This window comes from Desmodus rotundus, chromosome 3 (assembly GCF_022682495.2).
Source record: "Desmodus rotundus isolate HL8 chromosome 3, HLdesRot8A.1, whole genome shotgun sequence".
NCBI lineage: Eukaryota > Metazoa > Chordata > Mammalia > Chiroptera > Phyllostomidae > Desmodus > Desmodus rotundus.
In genome coordinates, this window is record NC_071389.1 from 199970481 (window position 1) to 199989486 (window position 19006).

A 19006-nucleotide genomic window follows, 5' to 3' on the forward strand; every position below is an offset into this window, starting at 1 on the left:
ATGCCTGGCCCTCACTCAGTTCATAGGAGAAAAACTTTAGAACGAAGTCACTCAAATATTTATGGACACCCTGTGGTGGGCAGGCTGTGTTTCTGCTACGCATGCAGGGGTGCAGGACTCATGCACCTGCCTTCTGGGGGATTACTGTTTGGTGGGAAAGGGACCCAGTGGGGCCCCGGCCATCCAGTGTCCTGTCTACACGGGGGGGGGGGGGTGTTCCAGGTGCTCCCTCCGTCTGACCTGCAAGTGTCCCCAGGCAGGACAGAAATAATCACATTCAGTTCTCTTCAAACAGGTGGGAGAAGGCCCCCAAGAGCCCAGGTGGGTAAAGCAGCAGCTCCCACCCAGAGCAGGGTGTCCCTGCACCTTCTGGCCTGGACTCTGTGTCGCCAGCCTGCTGAGGCTGCTTGTCCCCCAAGCTCCTTTCCTGTCCTGGCTCCTGGTTCCTAAGCTCCCACCCCACCCCCCCAGTGGGAGGAACCACACGGCTGAGTGGAGAGGAGTGCTTCCCCAGCTGTGAGGGGCAGTGTGAGCGCCCCTGGCTGCCACTGGAGGGCCACCCTCCTGGGGTTAAGAGGTCTAACTTCACATGATTTTTACATTTTACAAATTTCCTGGCTCAAATGTCTTCAGGTTTACGTCTCCAAAGTCCACACCTCTTCCATCGCTGTAGGCAGGGGCACTGAGGTGCCATTGTCTTTGCCGTCACTGGTCATCCACGGACCTAATTATACACGACGTTGGTTATAGACTCGGAGCCACAAAGTAGCTGAAATATCATTTAACTGAGAGGTTGCAGAAAATATGTAGCCGATGTATCGATGTACCGTGTTTCCTCCACTGCAGGTGGCTTGCTGCCTACCTAAACCTGCACCCCTTTGCTGGACTTGCCCTAACCTTGCACCAAACTGCCACTCCAGGGAGGACGAGAGGTCCTCCAGGCTGGGCCAAGACATCTGGTGACAACAGCATGACCTCAGCCACAAACTCACCTAAACGTTCACCCCCACATCTGCTGGAGGCCATGTGTCTACATGCGGGTTTACTCATTACTCTGGGGAAACGCGAGATGAAGTTGCCTTCCCTGCTGGACATTTTCCTGGTGCCTCCCTTATTCTGAGAAAGTCACTCCTCTGTCCCCCACAGGGCCTGGCCACCTTCCCTCCTACCCTGGAGCTCACCCACGCCTGCCCTCGGCACCAGTGGCCACGGCCGTCCAGTTGTTAGTTCTTAGAAATGGGGCCCCGGGGCCTGGCTCACTTCACTCCAGACCCTTAAAACTACTCCTGTTCTCAAGAAAGCGGCTAGCCTTAGTAGTTGTCCACGTGTAAACACGTCCGCTGGGGACCTTGTACACTGTGATTTTCGTGCCAAGCTTTGGTGCCAGCCTATTGTGCCATTTCCTCGCTGTGTTTTCCAAACCATAGTTCAAATCCTACCTGAAACCAGTTCCATGGACTGCACCAGCAGGTTTAAAAAAGGAAAGAGAGCGAAGTGCACAGTAAGATTGCAAAGGTAAGAACTGTTGTGAGGTGCATTCTTTTTTACACTTATGTGCGCAGGTGGCTGTGCATTCTTTCAACTGTGCCACGGTGAGTCAGTCAACAAAGTTGCCGAAGTAAACAAGGCCTGTATTTTGCACACGCAGGCTGGTGGTGCTTCTAGTGCCAAACCAAATCACAGTCCCCGGTCCCGCAGCACTCAGGTCTGAGCTGTCACCGCCCCCATCCCACCTCCAGCACGCCACACTGATGGCCACCTCTCGAGGCTCCGTCGTCACTGGACCTGCACCCGTTCTGCTCTGCCCAGGTCTCCCATCAGGCCCCTCGCTCCTTTTGCTTTCATTTGCACGCCCTCCTCCACACTCTGCACAGGCCCAGCAAGTGTTTCCAGGTTCCAGTTTCCATCACCCAAACTCTCCCAGCTGGCACCTGCCAAGTCCCCTTCGCACGCACGCGTCACCTCCTTTCACTCAGGGACAGACAGCTACATCTCCAGCAGATGGCCCCAAGTCACCTCGGATGCTGGGGCGGACTTGGCAGGCACTTCCTCCTGGGCGACCCTCCCCCAGACAGAAACCGCAAGCCCCTCACCCTCTTCCTCATCCCCACGGGCACCCTTCCACCAGCAAGCGCCATACAGTTCACCTCCAAATCCCTGTCTTTTGTGCTGCCGGCCCTTTCCCAGAGGGCTGGCTGTTATAGCCGCCTGTCCACAGGGCAGCCATAAAAACCTTCCTAACATTTAAATGTGGTCTTTTCGTTTCTGAACTTGCAGCCTCACCCCGCTCCAGAGGCCCAGGGCCTTTATTCAAGGTGAGCCCCTGCCTGTTCTTCCTTCCCTCACAGAAGGAACCCCGCCCCAAGCCTGTGCAGTGTTAGGCAGAGGTGCGCGCCCGAGAGCTGACGCGAGTGCGGGCGGAGGAGGGAACTCTGGAAACGGAAGCCCAGGAATGGCAGGCTGGCGGAACGCGACACAGTGATCACACGTTTCCGGCCGGGCCCGGTCCGCAGAGCGCTGCGACGGGGGCGGGACTTCCGGCGCGGAGCGGAAGCAGTAGCGACTGGGGGCGAAGTTGGCGGCGCGCGGATGCTGGCGGCGCGGCACGTCGTGTGCGCCCTCTCCGGCGGCGTGGACAGCGCCGTGGCCGCGCTGTTGCTGAGGCGGAGAGGTGAGGCGGCGCCGTCTCGAGAACCCTGCGCTCCTCACCCTCCGCCTGGCCGTCGGGGCGCGCGGCCCAGTCCCCGCTGCCCAGGAGCAGTTAGGCAGCCACCCCGGCCGCCGGCGCTGCGGGCGGTGAAACGCCGATCTCGGGGCTGCGCCGGCGCGTGGCTGCTGGACTCCAGGCGCCGAGGGGGATGACGGCAGCGTAGCACGTGACTCGGGAGGCTGAGCACAGGCGCCCGGTAGAGGTCGTGTCCTGCCAACTGTGTGCGGCGGCATCCCGATGGGCCGTCTGCCCACTAAGTGGCGTTTGTCTTCGCCGTTCAGCGGCTGGCAGACTTCTGGGAAGCACCAGCGTTTCGTGCAGACATCTACAGGGGCCCAGGGTCAGGAGCTGAGGTCCCTTCCATCTAAGTGCTCCGTCTGCGGGGCCCTCTGGGAGGGGGCGTCCTCTGGGTGACAGTGGCACAGCTGCTCCTGAGAGCCTCCTTGGGCGCTGGGCTCGCGGGAATGCAGAGTGAAGCAGGGTTCCCGACCTGGGGCCGCTTTTCTGTTCTATACCGACAACACCTGCCACACAGGGTTACCGGAGACTGGAAGGATGAAGTGACCTCGTGCCTATAAAGGGTGTCCCCAGTGTCCCGCACCGATTAGGCACGCAGAGAACATGAGAGTCTGGTAGTACATGTCACTAACAACTGTAGCTTTTATGAGAGGGGTAGTGACTTAAAAATGCTAAATAGAATTATAGGCAAACTGAGCGTTTATAATCGCAAGGAAGGGGGAATGACAGCATCCCAGAGGTGGTTGTGTTTGAGCTGAGACTTGAAGGAAGAGTAGGTTTCACAGAGCAAAGCGTTTCCCGGGCCAGCGCTAACACAAGCAGGCAGGAGGGGGTTGGCAAACCTGGCCCAAGGCAGGTGGAGGAGCAAGCTGAGCCCTGATTATGGAGGATGTTGCATATGCTACATCGCTTTCAGAGACAGGGAGAGAGAAACATCGATGCGAGGGAAGCTTCCATTGGTTGCCTCCCATATGCATCCCGACCTGGGATCCTAGCGCCTGGACCTGGATGGGGGGTAGAGGATCAAACCCACAACTTTTCGGTTATGGGATGACACTCCAACCAAGGGAGCCACGCCGGCCAGGACAAAGTGCTCGGTGTGGAGTTGTTATTCAATCCACAAGCACTCTAAGCTCCTGTTCTGTGCTGGACACTGCCAGGCTCTGGGGACACAGACTTGTGTGAGGCACTGTGAGGTGCTTGGGAAGCGGAGGGGAGGGATGGGGTGCTCCTGCAGATGGGGCCTTTCAGTCTGGCAGAGCTTCGTCGTGGAGCCTGTGTGCCCTGGAGTTCTGTGCTAACCTTTTACAGTCGCGTGCATTGCACGGAGCCCACCGGAAAGAAAGGGTTCTCGCACAGGTGGAGTTCACTAAGATGGTGCCAGGCTAAAGCTGGTCTTGCCGATGTTTGGTTGGGTGGTTTGTCACAACGTAGGAGGAAAAAACAGGTTATAAAACATGTAGAGGTGGGACAGCCCTTGTAATGAAATGACCACAATTTTGTCCTGACATCTCAGCACTTGGCCTCCAGATCTTGGATGGTAATTGGAAATAACTTTTTAAATGAGTTCACTCTTCTGAAAACTGAAAGGTGGTTTTTATTTGCTTTGGGACATTGTTGAATTTCTGCTGTTCGCCCATTTGGCACGCACATGCTCACTGCGTGCTCCAGTCTCGGGACACGGGCAGATGCTTGCGGTGCAAGTGTGTGCCTTGAGGATGGAGGCCTACAAAGTGCTGCGGGGGCTGGGGAGGGGCCGTCTAGCCCGACAGGGAGAGGCCAGGGCAGCTTGCACTGGGGTGTGAATCTGCTCTGAAGGCAAAGCGGGGACTGCCAGGCACAGTAGCACACGGCCACAGGGCTCAGCAACCGCCGCCCGTGCCCCCGAGACTCATTGTACGCATAGGCTTTCAGTTGTCCTCCCTCCCTCCCACAGGTTACCAGGTGACGGGGGTGTTCATGAAGAACTGGGACGCGATGGAGGAGCAGGGCGTTTGCACGGCCGACAGAGACTGCGAGGATGCGTACAGGGTCTGCCAGGTCTTGGACATCCCCTTCCACCACGTGTCCTACGTGAAGGAGTACTGGAACGACGTGTTCAGGTGGGTGAGGGCGCAGGTGCAAGGGCCTGTGCGGCGCCTGGGGCCCTTCCTGAGCGGAGGCAGCACTCCTGGGCAGTGGCGCCACAGACCGTGCTGGGGGCCTCAGCCGCCCTCCAGAGCTCTGTGTGGGAGGCCAGGCCTGGGTCCCGTTACTGCCACCTGCCAGCAGTCTCTCCAATTCCTCCTGAGCTGTGAGACGCGTCTGCTGCTGGGTCAGTATGGGGAGCAGAACCCGAGTCTCCCCTGGAAGGTGCCACCAGGAGAGTTGCTGTGCCCGTGCAGGTGGGCGACGAGGGGTTCTGAGCACAGGAGTTAGCGGCCCACTCCCCTGCGCTCTGAGGACAAGGGAACACATGCTCACACCCTGAAAACCGAGTGCAGGCCTGACGGCACTCGGGCTCACTCTGCACCCGGCACTGTGCTGTGCTGGGGACGTGAAGGTGTGTAAGCCCAGGCCCCGTCTCTAAGGGACTGCGGTCAGTGCAAGGAGGAGACTGTCTTCATACGAGGAAGTGGGGAGTGGCATGCGGGGGGACCAGAGAGTGTCACAAAACCGCAGGTTCTGCGGAGCCGGGGGGGGGGGGGGGGGGGGGTTGTCGTAGGGAGCGGTCAGGAAAGTTTCAGGGAAGGGGAGGCATGCCCTGCCCTTGGAACGGCGTGGGGGGCAGAGGAGACACTGGAAATGGCAGCGCGAGGAGCAGTGGCAGAGAGAAGTGCCCGCGCATCATTTCGGGGTGTTGGAGACGCTGGCCGGTCCTGGCACGGTGAGGAGGGACACCCAGGGCGGCAGTGTGGTGAGCCTTGAGCTGGCCGTGTGCCTAGGAGGCCAGAGAGGCCTCCAGGGGGCAGTGACGTGTGCAGTGCTGGGTTCTGCTTCCAGGTCAGAAAGTTCCTGGGTTCAGTCCTGTTCTGCCACGTACTGCATGGCCCTGGGCAATTTACATGACTTTTCTAAGCCTCAGTTTTCTCCTCCTTTCAATGGGAACAGTGCGGTTATTCCAATGAGACTTGAAAGAGATTACGAGTATCTGGTATGTTCCTAAGTGATACGTGTAGCTTTTGTTGTTCTCATTATTGAAAAGACGGACCTGGCAGCCAGGCGTCGGGTGAGTTAAGGAGAAGCAGGCCGGCAGAGAAGCTAAGGACACGCGGCTGCTGGGGCTGTGGGATGACGTGGGGGTGGGGGTGGGGGTGTGGGTGTGGGTGTGGACTGGCGGGGACAGGTCCCAGAGGACAGACCTGCCGGGCAGTACACGTCAGGCTGGAGAACCAGCTGAGGGCTGTCACACCGGGCGCGGCTGCGGTGCAGGCCATTCCGGTGGCGGGAGCCCTCCCGGTCTTCCCCGGGCAGCTGTGCAGCGGGGCTCGCTGCTGAGAGCAGTGGCCCGAGAAAGAGCGGAGGAGCCATGCCAAGACCAAAGCTGGGCGGGGGGGGACAGTGGGCCGGGGGTCCCTGGAGCGCTGCCGGGCTGGGGACGATAGCAGGAAGTCGGGGCAAGGCTGGACGTGCGAGCACATGGGAGTATCTGAAGGCTGACGCCCCTCTGACTGAGGCTGGCAGGTAGGATATCAAGTCCTCGGCAGGTCAGGAGCAGGCGTTGGCTTAGAGCCCGGGCGGCCAGGCCAGTGTCCCGGGCGCACTGTTGTCACCGTCCCTGCACTGAGCCTTGGGAGGAAGAGGGGAGCCTGGTCCTGCACTGAGCTCCTCTCTGCGCGCTGCCTTAGAGCTCGCGGGTGTGGACAGCTGCTCTCTGTCCCCCTGGTCCTGCCGCCCGTGGGCGTGGTTGTACCTGTGTATGTGGCTCTGTCGCTCTGCTCAGAATGCCCGCTGCTCTGATGCCGCTCTCTGGCGCGGACCCCTCTGATTCCTGTCCTTGGAGACCCCTTGGCCTCCATGGGTCAGCGGCCAGATGTCCCCCCCAGCTGCCGCTGCCCTCCCGCAGTGCAGGTGAGACTCCTCTCCTGCACCGAGCAGCTGCCGGCCGACGCGCCTGCCCTTGTGCCCTTGCAGAAATGGGTCCCAGGGCGTGCTTTTCACGGATGGTGCCAACGTTCAACCTCTCCAACATCGTTCGGTGCTGGTCATGTAGACAGAGCGTGGGGTGTGGGCGGTCAGAGAGAACCGGGCGGGGATTCTCCCTCCGGGGGCTTGCAGGGTGGTGACGGCTGGCCAGCAATCAAACGGGGAACAGTGGTAACACCACGTGGAAGCAGCACGAGTCGCGTGCTCTCCTGGTCATGCGGGGGGTCAGTGGGAGGCACCGGGGGCACAGCCTGCTGAAGCCAAAGATGCACATGACCTGGGACCCTGTCAGCTTTCACCTGTCTTCCTGCTGTGGCCCCCCCGATCAGCATTGTTTGTTTGTTTGGTTTTTTCACCCTTGTTGATCAGGAGAGCTTTAGTTTCCACGAAAAATATGGCCACATGTGTTAGAAACCACGCAGCTTCCAACTCCGGAGGCCGGCACCGAAGCCTCCTGAAGTGCGCGCCCCACCGCTGTGAACGCCTTGTCAGTCCACTTTCCCCCGTGTCCAGCCGTCCCGGGCGGGGGGCGGGTAGAAACCCGCCCGGTCAGGGTGCCTCACCCACTGGAAGCATCAGGCGGGTGCTGGTCCTCGGGAGTTGGGGGGGTCACGTTAGGGAAATGACTTGGGTTCCCAGGCGGAGATCGTGGACCGGCTGGCCCAGCCCCTGTGGAAGCCCTGAGCTGACCCCCCAACCCCCCTGTGGGGGAGGCGTCAGGAAGCGGGCGAGCAAGCGCTCCTGTGCGGCAGAGAATCCCAGTTGGGACGAGGCGGGGGCGGCACCAGACAGCTGGTTGTTCATCCTGTGTGCTGTTAGGGGACGCTCTCACACTTCGCCGTGAAAAGTGTTCTTCTGTTCTCGCAGTGATTTTCTGAGTGAATACGAGAAAGGAAGGACTCCCAACCCAGATATCATCTGCAACAAGCATATCAAGTTCAAGTGCTTCTTTGATTACGCTCTGGGTAATCTTGGTAAGTAATTTGGATTATCTTCGTCTGTTTTTTAAAAAAAGATGTAAGATTTTCAGACACAGAATCCAAATCTTGTAAACAATGTCATCTTTCAGAAGGAAGGAAAGCAGTGAAAACAGTAACATTCTGTATTTCCCTGAGTAAGAAAATTTCCTGGTGATGGGGGAATAGCAGGGTCACTGGGAGGAGGGGACTCTGCCCCGTGGGCCACGCAGCTAGAACGGGACAGGCACAGCCGAGTGGGAGAGCCCACCTCACAGAGTCCCGAGGAAGGTGTGCTGGGTCCCTGGCTGGGGCTGAGCGGGGCCGCCCACCTGCCTGCAGGCTCAGCCTGGCGTGTAGTCAGCAGAAGCCGTGGGGGCCCTGACGCAGGGCCCGCGGAGAAGCTTGGTGTGCAGTTCCTTCGCCGCCCTCCTTTCTGCGGGTCCTGCCGAGACCTTTCCCTGCTTCCGAGAGAGGGTCTGCCTTTTCCCGAGACCTGTCCTGAGTCCCACCCTGGGTCTCTGTGCCATTCCTCTGGCCTGTGCCCACGTCTTAGCGGCCTGCTCTGAAAGCCGACCGTGGGGCCAGGGCCCTGCTGCCTCTGACAGCTCGGTCCCTAAGTCTGTGCATTCTCGTCCACATCTGCCTGTTGGGGCTGCCTGTCCCTCACACAGCCCCATCCTGAGGCTGACTTGCTCGCTCAGACCGCCCTTGGGTGCACTCCTGGCTCCTTGTCCCGTCTCCTGCTGTCGGGGTCGCTGAAAAGAGCTCCCAGAGTCGCAGCACTGGCCTCTCAGTCTGTGCCATCCCACCGCAGCTGCCCTGCCACGCCTGGCCCCGCGCCAGGGACCCAGTGGTGCCACAGGACTGTTGGTACCTCCATGTGGCTAGCGCCCACCTGGCCGAGATGGGGACAGAAGGCTTGCAGGTGGGGTGTGTAATGACCTGCGGCCGAGCAGGTGGTGATGTAAGGTTGGTTTGTGGAGATGGGACTGAAAAAAGGCCCACAAAACAAAGAGTAAAAAGTCCTAACAAATCCAAGTGTCGGACTAACTTCAGAAACAGGAAACCGAGCAGAGGTGAGCGCGACCTCAGGGCAGCACTTGTTCCCTAGTCCAAGACTGGGGCAGGACGTAGGGCCGGGAGCTGGCTGAACCCGCTGCGAACCTGGTCTGCACCTGCCGCCCCAGCCCCTGCGGCCTGAGTTCGTCCAGTGGTCACAGAGCATCTGAGGCAGGTGGCCCCGCTGTGGTCTGCCCTGGGCAGGCCACCTCTGCTGGGCTCCATTCAGTTCTGGCTCTGCAGGGGGAGTGCCAGGCTCGGGGAGTGGGAATCGAGTTTGACTGGAGTGTGTCTGCACCTGCGCTGCCTGGTGAACTGTGCACCTGCTGGGTCCTCAGAGCTCCGTCCTGGCGTGTGGCCCACCCCAGGGGGCCGTCCTGCTGCGTGCAGGAGACGGTCGGCCCAGGAGGCACAGACAGCTGTGTGGGAGGGGTGTGCTTGCCTTTGGAGAGCGCGGAGCCCCCTGTCGCCCTGGCAGAGAGCTGCAGGTGGCCGTCTGGGAGGAGCTTCTGCGGTGCGGAGTGGCACAGGCGCGGCACACACTGAACACGAAGGCTAGACGGCCAGGATCTCGGACTGCGCAGAGGGCCTCAGCGCCACCCGCAGACCCGCGGCCGTTCTGTAGGGAAGTTGACTCTGTTGGAGGGTCAGCCAGGACGGGAAGTCCCTCTGCCTGCAGGCCGCTCTTTGTCCATCTCACGCTGAGCTAGTCTGTGAGTGCTGGGGTTCCTGCACTGGGCAGCTGCACTCCCGCACGGTGAGGGGCGTGTGGTGCCCAGGAGGGTGCTCGCCCTTCCTGCATGACACGGAAAAGGATGCCGAACGTGCGGGCGGGCCGTCACTGTGGTGCAGGTGGTACAGGGTGGGCAAGAGGAGGTTCACAGTTACAGTGAGTACACGGACAGAGTTCGGTCGCCTACTGTTTGGTGTTGCTCACCGGCCTTTGCCCGCCCCGCCCACGTTCATTAAAGGGAATTTCAAGCCACAGAACAGCAAAAACAGGGCTCCGAATCACAGGAGTAGACTTCAGGGTAACGTCTCTTCATCTCTTCCGTACATTTAAAAAGTGGGGCCCCAGTGCTGTGTGTGCTTCTCCCTGAGGCCGCACGCACTTGCCCTGTCCCGCGCACGCCTGTGCGAGCGTTGTCATTGACCTCCTGCGGGGGTGGCAGAGGCAGGTGCACAGCTGCGAGTCTGTGAGGCAGAGCCCCTCCTTGTGTAGTTGTTCATCAGCTACTGTCGCCTTTATCTGCAGCACAAGTGCACACCTACACCTGCCCGCCCCTGTGTTGTCCTGGCGTTAAACATCGGGGCTGTTCTCAGGTTCTCCCGGGTCGTGTAAGAAACACTGGAACGGACTTCATGCCCTGAAACCTGTGTGTGCATATCTGACTATTTCCTAAGCTAGAATGAACGAACGGAAACATAGTAACTTTTGAGAGGCCTTTAAAGATGCGGTAAAACCTTGGAGCAGTGTTGTGTCACTGTAAGTGAGGAGTTGAAGGGTGTTTGTGCGGGGCGGGTCCTCGCTTCTTGAAGCACCTGTGGCTGCTACGGCCAAGGCCAGTGAACGCAAGCCAGAGACCTGGGCCTGCGTTTCCAACCCCACAGGAGCAGATGCGGTTGCCACGGGCCACTATGCGAGAACCTCGCTGGAAGATGAAGAAGTCTTTCAGCAGAAGCACATCAAGAGGCCGGAAGGGCTTTTCAGAAACCGATTCGAGGTGAGAAATGGTAAGTACAAGCGCCAGCTCAGAGCCCATTTGGGAGTGAGCAAGGTGCTCGGAAGAGTGACAGAGGGCGTCGTGTGAGCCTGCCTGCCGGACCTCTGTGTGTCCCAGGTGAGCCTGTTGGACCAAGTCCAGCTACTGGGAGGGTCATTTCCCCCAAGGGCCTGCGGTTGGGCCAGGGCGGGGGGACCCTGATTCGTAATTCATACCCTCGTGGCAGACACTGTGAGTTGGTGATCTGCAGGCCCCCAATACCCGAGAGAGTATTTGACAGCAGTAATTGGGGTGCAGCAGGCCCTGTTATGACCTACCAAGGTGTCCAGGGCTTGAGGCCGTGGGTCCTTGCGTGTGGCCTGACCGTCACAGCACCGGGCAGCAGCCAGGCCTGGAGCCGCCTGCAAGTCAGTCTGAATGTGTCGGAGGGGCGGAGTTTCACTTTCCTAGAGAAACACGCTCCAGGCAGCGAGCTGGGGAGCTGCTGTCTTGTCCTCACACTCATCTGAGTGTGGAAGAGTTCAAGGTCACATCACGTTTAAGTGAAGGGCAGATGGGCTTGGAGCCGCGGCTCTGCAAGGCATTTCTGTGGTTGTCGGGCTGGGGGGTGGTTAGCACTTCTCCACGTGGCCACCTGGCCTCACCTCACCACCCCCTGCCCCGCCCTGGGTGTCACAAGCACGCTGGCCACTTCCCTCCTCTCCGCAGCGTTGGCAGGTGTGCCCCCACCCCGCTTCGCAGATGGGGAAGGGAGGCTGGACCGCGTTGCTCCGCGTGGTGCCTCTCTGCCCCGCCCCCGGGCTCCCCGGGCCTCAACGACAGGACTGGGCACGGAGGCTTTGCTGCCCGTGCCCCACGTGTGTGCCTGAGTTTTGTCTGCTGTCCACAGTGACGCCGCACTGTCTTTGTTTTCAGGCGCACTGAAGCCTTTTATTTTGTTCTAACTCGGTTGCCCTGGAGACCCGGACTAGGGCCTCCTGGCCGGGGCCCTCGGGGAGTGTGCGGGGGTGGCAGAGCGCCTGGCCCCTGGCTTAGCCGGCCCACAGCCGGGACTCTGGGGCCTGGCCTTGTGTCCAGACAGACCTCCTCACCTGTGCGTGTGGCAGTGGCGCCATGGGGCCGAGGAGCGAAGGTATGGGAACAGAGCCCCAGCGCGAGCAGCCTCACCAAGTGCTGCTTCCTTTCCGTGGCTTAGGGTTGCCAGCTCTCTTGGTCCCACGTAATCAACTTTGAGCTTGACTTACAGTAACTCAGAACTACAAAAAAACACAAATTGCTCGGTACCTGAGGCTCTTACACACAGGGCCTGGTTGAACTCAGCTTTGAGACAAAAAGTGTTGGGCACATGGCCCTGCCCATGGGCTGGCTGACCAGGCGCCTGGTTTGCGGTCTGCACCTGAACAGCGGTGGGCTGGGAGTTCGGGGCCACCTCTGCCTGCCCCATTCGGCCAGCCGCTTTCGTTATCTGAGCCCCAGTTCCCTCGTCTGTAAGCTGGGGGTGATTCTACCCATACAGCTCGCGTGAGAACCAGCGGCGGGGTCGGGATGGAGGGCGTGAGCATCACAGAGAGTGCGGCACACGCGTGTAGCGTGCTCTGAGTGCAGCGTGTCACGGCCTCTCGGCGTAGGTCCGAGAAGTGCTCGAGGAAGACACAGCGCTGGGACTGTGCTGGCGACGTCCATGGGCTGTGGGCCTTCTGGAGGGACCTGGCAGTGGCAGGCCTGGGAGTTCTGTCCCGTGCCCGGCAGGGCCGGCCTGGCCCAGAGCAGGAGCGGGGCCTCTTCCCGGAACCCCGCTCCGGAGAACAGAGCAGCAGCGAAATTGCGGAGGAGTCACCCGGGAAGAAAAGGCGGGTGGTGGCCCTGGCCCCCCCAAGGGGCAGTCTTTCCCAGGACCCACACCCGGAAGTGAGTTCCAGCGTGTGCGCGGCTCTGCACCCCGAGATTGTCGGGGAGCCGCAGGCCGCCTGGGTCTGCGAGCCATCCTCTCGCCCAGTCCTCCCATGCTGGCTGGTTCACCTGAGACTGGTTTAACGGGATGTTCCGTCTTTGGGGACGCTGCCATCCTAAGTGTGAACTGGAGTAGACCTCCTCGTGGCGAGCATCTCCCTCCCTGTCTTGTTTTTAACAGCAGGTGCGTCGGGAGAGAGACCTGCCCGCACCAGCCGGCCCACTGTCTGGGTCGGACCTTGTCTGTGCCGGGGGGCAGTCTGCAGTGGCAGGAGTGGCGCAGGAGCCCGCGGCCTCTCCCGCCCCTGCAGCGCCCCCTGTTCTTTACTCTTGACAGCAGTGCAGCTTCTCCAGGCGGCCGACAGCCTTAAAGACCAGACCTTCTTTCTCAGCCAGGTTTCCCAGGAGGCCCTGCGGAGAACCCTCTTCCCCCTGGGGGGGTTAACGAAAGATTTTGTAAAGAAAATAGCTGCTGAGAACGGACTTCAGCATGTGCTTCAGAAAAAGGAGGTAGGACTGGGGGTGTGCTCTGCCCCAGTGCCAGGGCCCCGCAAGGAGCAGGCCCCTGCACAGGCAGCCGGCAGCCCAGCCAGGCTGCTCCCTCCCGCCCTGCTCGGCCCCTCGGGTGGGCAGCTTCCCCAGCGGCTTTGGGAGCTCCTTGGGCTGCTGTTGGTCCAGCTGCCAGGGGGGAGCCGGGTGGTCGGGCCTGGGTCCCGAGACCCCGGGGAGGGGGCTGTTGCACCTGCACCGACCCCGTTTCCATCACTGGCCTCGGGGTGCAGGAAGGGCTCATGGTCTGGGGAGACACCCTGTGAGCTCAGGAAAGGTCTGCGAGAGCGAACAGCAGGGGGCTCTGGGGTAGACGGAGGGTGGAGATGCCAAGAAAGGCCTCTGAGGAAATGCCATGTAGCCCAGGGCCGAGAGGGCGAGTGGGGTTTGGTGTCCTGTGGGTAGTTGGGGGCACCATCCAGAGAGTGCGGAGAGCGTGTGCAGGGGCCCCAAGGCCAGGAAGCCCAGTGTGTCGGTGGGATTTAGGTGTAGCTGGTGTGGTAGGGGCTTGGTGCTGGAGGGCGGGATGGCCCAAGTCAGCCCGGCCGCTTCTGGGGTAGATGTGGCTTTAACTAGAGGCTTTAACTTCCCATCCGTCTTCCTGGGAACACACTGGCTATGCCTTTGTCAGCAATGCTGGCTCCCTCCACCTGTCCCCCACCACCCTTCTGTCCCTCTCTTCCCTGCTGTGCTTCCAAGTGTGATGGGTAGGAGCCGGGGGGCCACCCTCCTGGGACCACGTTCTAGAGACACCAGCCAAAGGTTAAGGGAAGTCCTGTGCCGGGGGTGGCACCAAGGAGAGCTTGTCCCGCTCTAATGGGTCACTGCAGGGACAGTCTCCCCTTCTCTGACTCTCCCAAGGGTGCTCCAGCCGCTGGCCCGGCCGTTCTGCTTCCCGCTCCCTTGCTGCTCTGGGCCCTCTTCCCTGAGACTCGTGGGCAGTGGCCTGAAGGCTTGAGCAACTTTAGTGTTTTCCTGGGCAGCTGGCCTGTTGTCTGCAACACAGGGGGGCGGACCCTGCTGGGCATGGGCGTGGCCCACTTGCTTAGCAGGCTGGGTGCAGACCCAAGGACCACAAGCACGTCTGTGTGTGGGCTATGACCGTGTGTGGGTGCTGCAGGGGACCCCAGTGCCGGGCTGAGCAAGGCTGGGGGTGGGAGGGGCCTCGGGGGCCTGAGTGGAGCCGCTGGAGGCGGACCCCGGCCCCGCGCTGCTCACCGGGGTCCCCTTACTTCCAGAGCATGGGCGTCTGCTTCATTGGCAAGAGGAACTTTGAAAATTTCATCCTCCAGGTGAGCGCTGCGAAGTGCGGGCTGGGGCCTGCTTCCGCCCTGGGCTGGGTCCCTGGCTGACCGAGTGCTTGTTTCCCAGTACTTGCAGCCTCGGCCTGGGAAGTTCGTGTCTATAGAAGATGGCAGGGTTCTGGGAACGCACAAAGGTGAGACTCAGCCTTGGCTGCCTTGCATCGTAAACTCCAAGTCGGGGGGTGCAGGGCAGCCTGGGAATTTCAGGGCAGGGGCCCGATGCCCTGTCCACATTTGCCTGGGAGTCAGAGTGGGTGGCGGGATGAGACGTAGACGGTGGGGTGCGGTAGAAGCCTTCCCGCGGGGCATTTGTGTTTCAAGAGGTGGTCTGGTTTCCAGTGCTGCAGCCCATAGAAAAGGGCGCCGTCGACTCAGGAAGACCCCACTCCCTGGGCTGTGGGTTAGGTCTGTGTAGCTGGGACTGTGCGCCGTGCAGAGAGAATGCGAGCTGCAGAAAAGGAGCTAGGAGCTCCCTGTCTTGCGGACAATACGAAGCGATGGCATCGGGTGTCCCGCGGTGGCAGGTGCTGCCCCCTCCTCGTCAGACGGGGTTGGGGCACTGTGAGCTTGCAGGAACCGGCCGGGGTAGGCGGGGACGGAGACCTGTCAGGTGCAGGGCTCATAGACCTGCGGTAGGACCGAGCTTGGGTCGGTGAGCGGCCGGGCTGTGTCCCTGGGGCCTGAGGCGCGGGCGAACCCTGACCCAATGTGCACCTGGCCGGCCGGAAGGACCAGGGTTGCTGCTCGGATGTGGGTGGCCCCGCAGAAGTGTTGGCCTTTGGACCCCCATCTTGGTTCGGGCAGGCGGCATCCCCCAGGGGACCAGGACCTAGATGTCCCAGCTCCCAGGAAGCCTACATTTCCGGGATGGGAGGAGGTGGCCGCCGTGCCAGGGCTAGGACTGCAGGGGCTCCCTACCGCCATGGCTCCGGCTGTACTGAAGGCGCCCGTGACCCTGCAGCGGCCTGTGCCCACGTGTGCCACTCCCGGGGAGGGGATGGGGGGCTTCACCACTGGGTCTTGTGATGTTTGTTGAGGGGGGCACACAGAGGCCGTCCCGGCCCCACAGTGGTTAGTGTATGGGTGGGGTCTAACTGTGAGACCCGCAGCCTCATCCAGGGCTCAGCAGGAGGGCCTCGTGGTCTCCGACAGGGCACTTGGCCAGCCTTCTGAAGGCGCTGTCCCCGCTGCTCGTGGCCCTGCGGTTGCTTCTAGTGGGTACCAGGTCCCTGGCCCAGATGAGGGGGACAAGCCTGGGCTTAGGGGTGAGGCGGTGGCCCAGAGAGGCCCCTGCCCACTGCCCACCGCCCTGGCCCCCACCCCAGGGTGCGGGGTTGGAGCGGCTCTCAGCCCACCTCACTGACGGCTTTCTCCGTAGGCTGGTTCCTGTTCACTCTGGGCCAGCGAGCCAACATTGGCGGCCTGCGTGAGCCCTGGTACGTGGTGGAGAAGGACGGCGCCAAGGGCGACGTGTTTGTGGTGAGTGGGGTGGCCATCTGGGCGGGTGGCGGGGCCTGGGTGGGCAGAGCCTCGGGCGTGAGACACGGGCGGGGCTGGGGGTGTGCGCAGCGGTGCTGTCGGCTCGGCCTCGCCACACCCTCCTGGGACAGCCACGGCGCCCTCCTGGGACAGCCACGGCGCCCGGCGATGGTGCTGGAGGTCCTCGCCAGCTCTCACGGTTTGGGTCACTCTGCTAATCGTCCCTTAGTCCCTGGGACTAGATGCTGTCCTCTGCTCTTACAGAAGGGGATGGGACTCTGAAGTGAGTCAGGTGTGTGCAGGCCCTGTGGGGAGGAGGTGGCCCCAGCCTAGGCGTGCCCGAGGCTCACAGCCAGCTCTGGGGAGCGAGGGCATTGGACGGCGGGATTGCGCCAGGCTGCCAGCCCCGCCGGGCTACAGCCCCTGTAGCCAGACTCCGCCGAGCCCTAGAGCTGCGCATCCCACAGGGGTGCTTGACCCCCCCCTCCACGCACCCCAGGATATTTGGCAATGCCTGAGGATGGTTTTTTTTTGAAGATTTTATTTATTTACTTTTAGAGAGGAAAAGAGAGAGAAAAAGAGGCAGAGAAACATCAGTGTGTGGTTGCCTTTCATGCACCCCCTTCTGGGGACCTGGCCCGCAGCCCAGGCACCTGCCCCAACAGGGAATCGAACCAGCGACCCTGCGGTTCTCAGGCCGGCGCTCAGTCCACTGAGCTGCCCCAGCCGGAGCGGACGTTTTAGGTTGTTAGGACATGGGAGGGTGGGGGTGGGCGCTGATGGTGTCCCCTCCTGCTCTGTCATGAGGCTGGGGGCCTTCTCTCAGACACAGGCAGAGACAGCAGTCCTGCCGGCTGCTCTGGGACGTCCCCTCTGCGAGGAGCTGGGGGTGTGACACCCGGGCAGCAGCCCCGACAGGCACGAGTTACAGTGTAGCGTCCAGTGGTGTCCTCTGCCTCAGGGAAAACAAGGGTCACCGACTGACGCCTGTCCCTGTGCGAGTCTTCCTGCCTGCTGGGAGCCCTTGGTCCTGCCCCTGAGGGGAGGCTTGCTAGGTCCCAGGAGGCCGGGGGGGGAGCCGGAGGGTCGGGGCCAGCCAGCCCGCACCCAGCATGGCCTACGCCGACCTCCCCAGCCGCTGGTTGAGTGAGCCTCCTGCAGGGGCCTTTGGAGACGGCCCGGGGTGGGGGGGGGGGGTGGGAGTGCCTCCCTGGCACTGGCCCCAGGCAGGCTGTTGGGGGGTGGGGGGAGACTGGAACTGGGAGGAGGGGCGCTGAGTGGTGTGGTCCTCGGGTCGGAGCGCAGGCCCCTGCTTGCCAAGTGTGACTGTGACCTGTGCCCCAGTTTCCTCCTCTGCAAAACCGGGGTCACAGGGCTCCCGAGGGAATCCTGTGAACGGCAGACACGCAGCTGTCAATACGGGTCTGCTGTTAGGGTTGTTTTTAACGAGGGACAGTGAGGTGGCTTTGCAGGGAGGGGCCGCTCTGCTCAGGGCCCCAGGGCATCACCTCCTCCACGTCCTGCTCTGCAGGCCCCCCGGATGGACCACCCGGCCCTGTACAGGGACCTGCTGCGGACCAGCCGCGTGCACTGGATTGCGGAGGAGCCGCCCGCAGCCCTGGTCCGGGACAAGATGATGGAGTGCCACTTCCGCTACCGCCACCAGATGGCGCTAGGTGACTGAGCGGGAGGCATCTGCCCACAGAGGCCAGATTTAGGCCGGCCTGGGTGGTGGGACCTGGGGCAGTGGTCCCAGTGGTGTGGGTCATGTGATATGGTGCCCCCCTTTCCCTCTGCCCACGTGGGAGACAGGCCTGGGAGACGCAGAGGCCCGGCTCAGCTTGCTTCTTCTGGGATGTGGGAAGGGTCCCCGGAGGTCAGCGCAGGGCTGTGGCTCCAGGCAGTGTGGCCTGTGGCTGACCACACAGGCCAGGCCAGTTTCCCTCCAAGGGCCCCTCTCAACCCACAGTGCCTTGCGTGCTGACCCTCAATCAGGACGGCACCGTGTGGGTGACGGCTGTGCAGGCTGTGCGGGCCCTCGCCCTGGGGCAGGTGAGTGGGGGGCGCCCCCGGAAGGCCACACCCAGCCCGGCCCTGGTGTTGGGATGGGGTCTGGTGAGAGCTCTGCGGCCCTGGGGGGCACCGGGGCCAGCGGGCTTCCTGCAGGAGGAGGGACACCTCACTTCCCCAGAGTACCTGGGCCCCGGCCAGGGGCAGGGGGTGGGGGTGCTCAGATCACGCCTCCCCGGGAGCAGGGGCAGGTCTGGGAGAGGCAGCATCCCCCCTTCTCCCCTCCCCTCCGCACCCCTCCCCTGGCTGCACTATGGCACCCGTGCCAGGCCCCTGGTGACACGGGCCCTCTCCTCCGCAGTTCGCTGTGTTCTACAGAGGGGGCGAGTGCCTGGGCAGCGGGAAGATCCTGCGCCTGGGGCCGTCTGCCTACACACTGCAGAGGGGCAGCAGCCAACCCAGGGTGGCCACGGAGGGCCCCGGAGATGGCCAGGGCTCCAGCCCCACGCCCTGAGCACCGGAGCAGACGTGGAGGAGCAGAGCCTGGGGCCGGCGGCTGGGGGCCCGGCCCCGCTGTGACCAGGGGCCCTGGCTGGGTCTGCTGCCCCAGGAAGGCCCAGGAGGACTTGCTGGCGTGGGGTCCGTTCCAGGTGCCCCTTCCACAGAGCTCCTCTTTCCTACCCCAGGGAAGGCTTTCACCCCGGAGCACCTGGAGGGGGCTGCAGGGGCTGCAGGGACAGTGTTGAATAAAATTTTTGTCTGGCATGTGGATTCTGCCAGCAACCTCTTGTGGCACCAGCAGGCGGGAGGGAGGTGGCGGGGAGGCCAGGGCCACACACACTTGGGACTGGCCTCAGGTCTGTTGGAAGATCACCCTTAAGCCTGGTGCCGTGTCCCCTCCAGCCTGGGGCAAGGGGCTTGCAGGTGCTGGGCCCCGCGGCCCAACAGCTGGCTTGGTGTGGCCCTGCGTGGGGGTGACAGGCCATGGTATGGGGGGGCTTTGAGAGCAGGTGCTGAGCCAGGCCAACAGCTGGGTGCCAGCCCAACCCCCACCGCCCAGGCCCAAGCCGCCCTGCCTGGGCAGGGAGGACACACCCATGTAGGGACCAAGGGGACCCC

General features: G+C 62.1%; 1 protein-coding gene across 5 annotated transcripts; it reads left to right on the forward strand.

The window, feature by feature from the left end:
• Window positions 1-2549: 2549 nt before the first annotated feature.
• TRMU (tRNA mitochondrial 2-thiouridylase) lies at window positions 2550-18666 on the forward strand. 5 transcript variants are annotated; one of them, XM_053919739.1, is made up of 11 exons: window positions 2550-2671; window positions 4665-4830; window positions 7721-7827; window positions 10483-10605; window positions 12883-13055; window positions 14333-14386; window positions 14466-14532; window positions 15777-15877; window positions 17409-17553; window positions 17847-17929; window positions 18249-18665. In XM_053919739.1, exons 1-11 carry the CDS (start codon window positions 2590-2592, stop codon window positions 18399-18401), a joined length of 1254 nt encoding a protein of 417 aa, XP_053775714.1. In that variant the 5' UTR covers window positions 2550-2589; the 3' UTR covers window positions 18402-18665. The 5 variants fall into 5 exon arrangements, with proteins under 5 accessions (XP_053775714.1, XP_053775715.1, XP_053775716.1 ...); XM_053919740.1 differs by having other exon boundaries at window positions 12886-13055; XM_053919741.1 differs by having other exon boundaries at window positions 10483-10595; window positions 12942-13055.
• The last annotated feature ends 340 nt before the right edge of the window (window positions 18667-19006 follow it).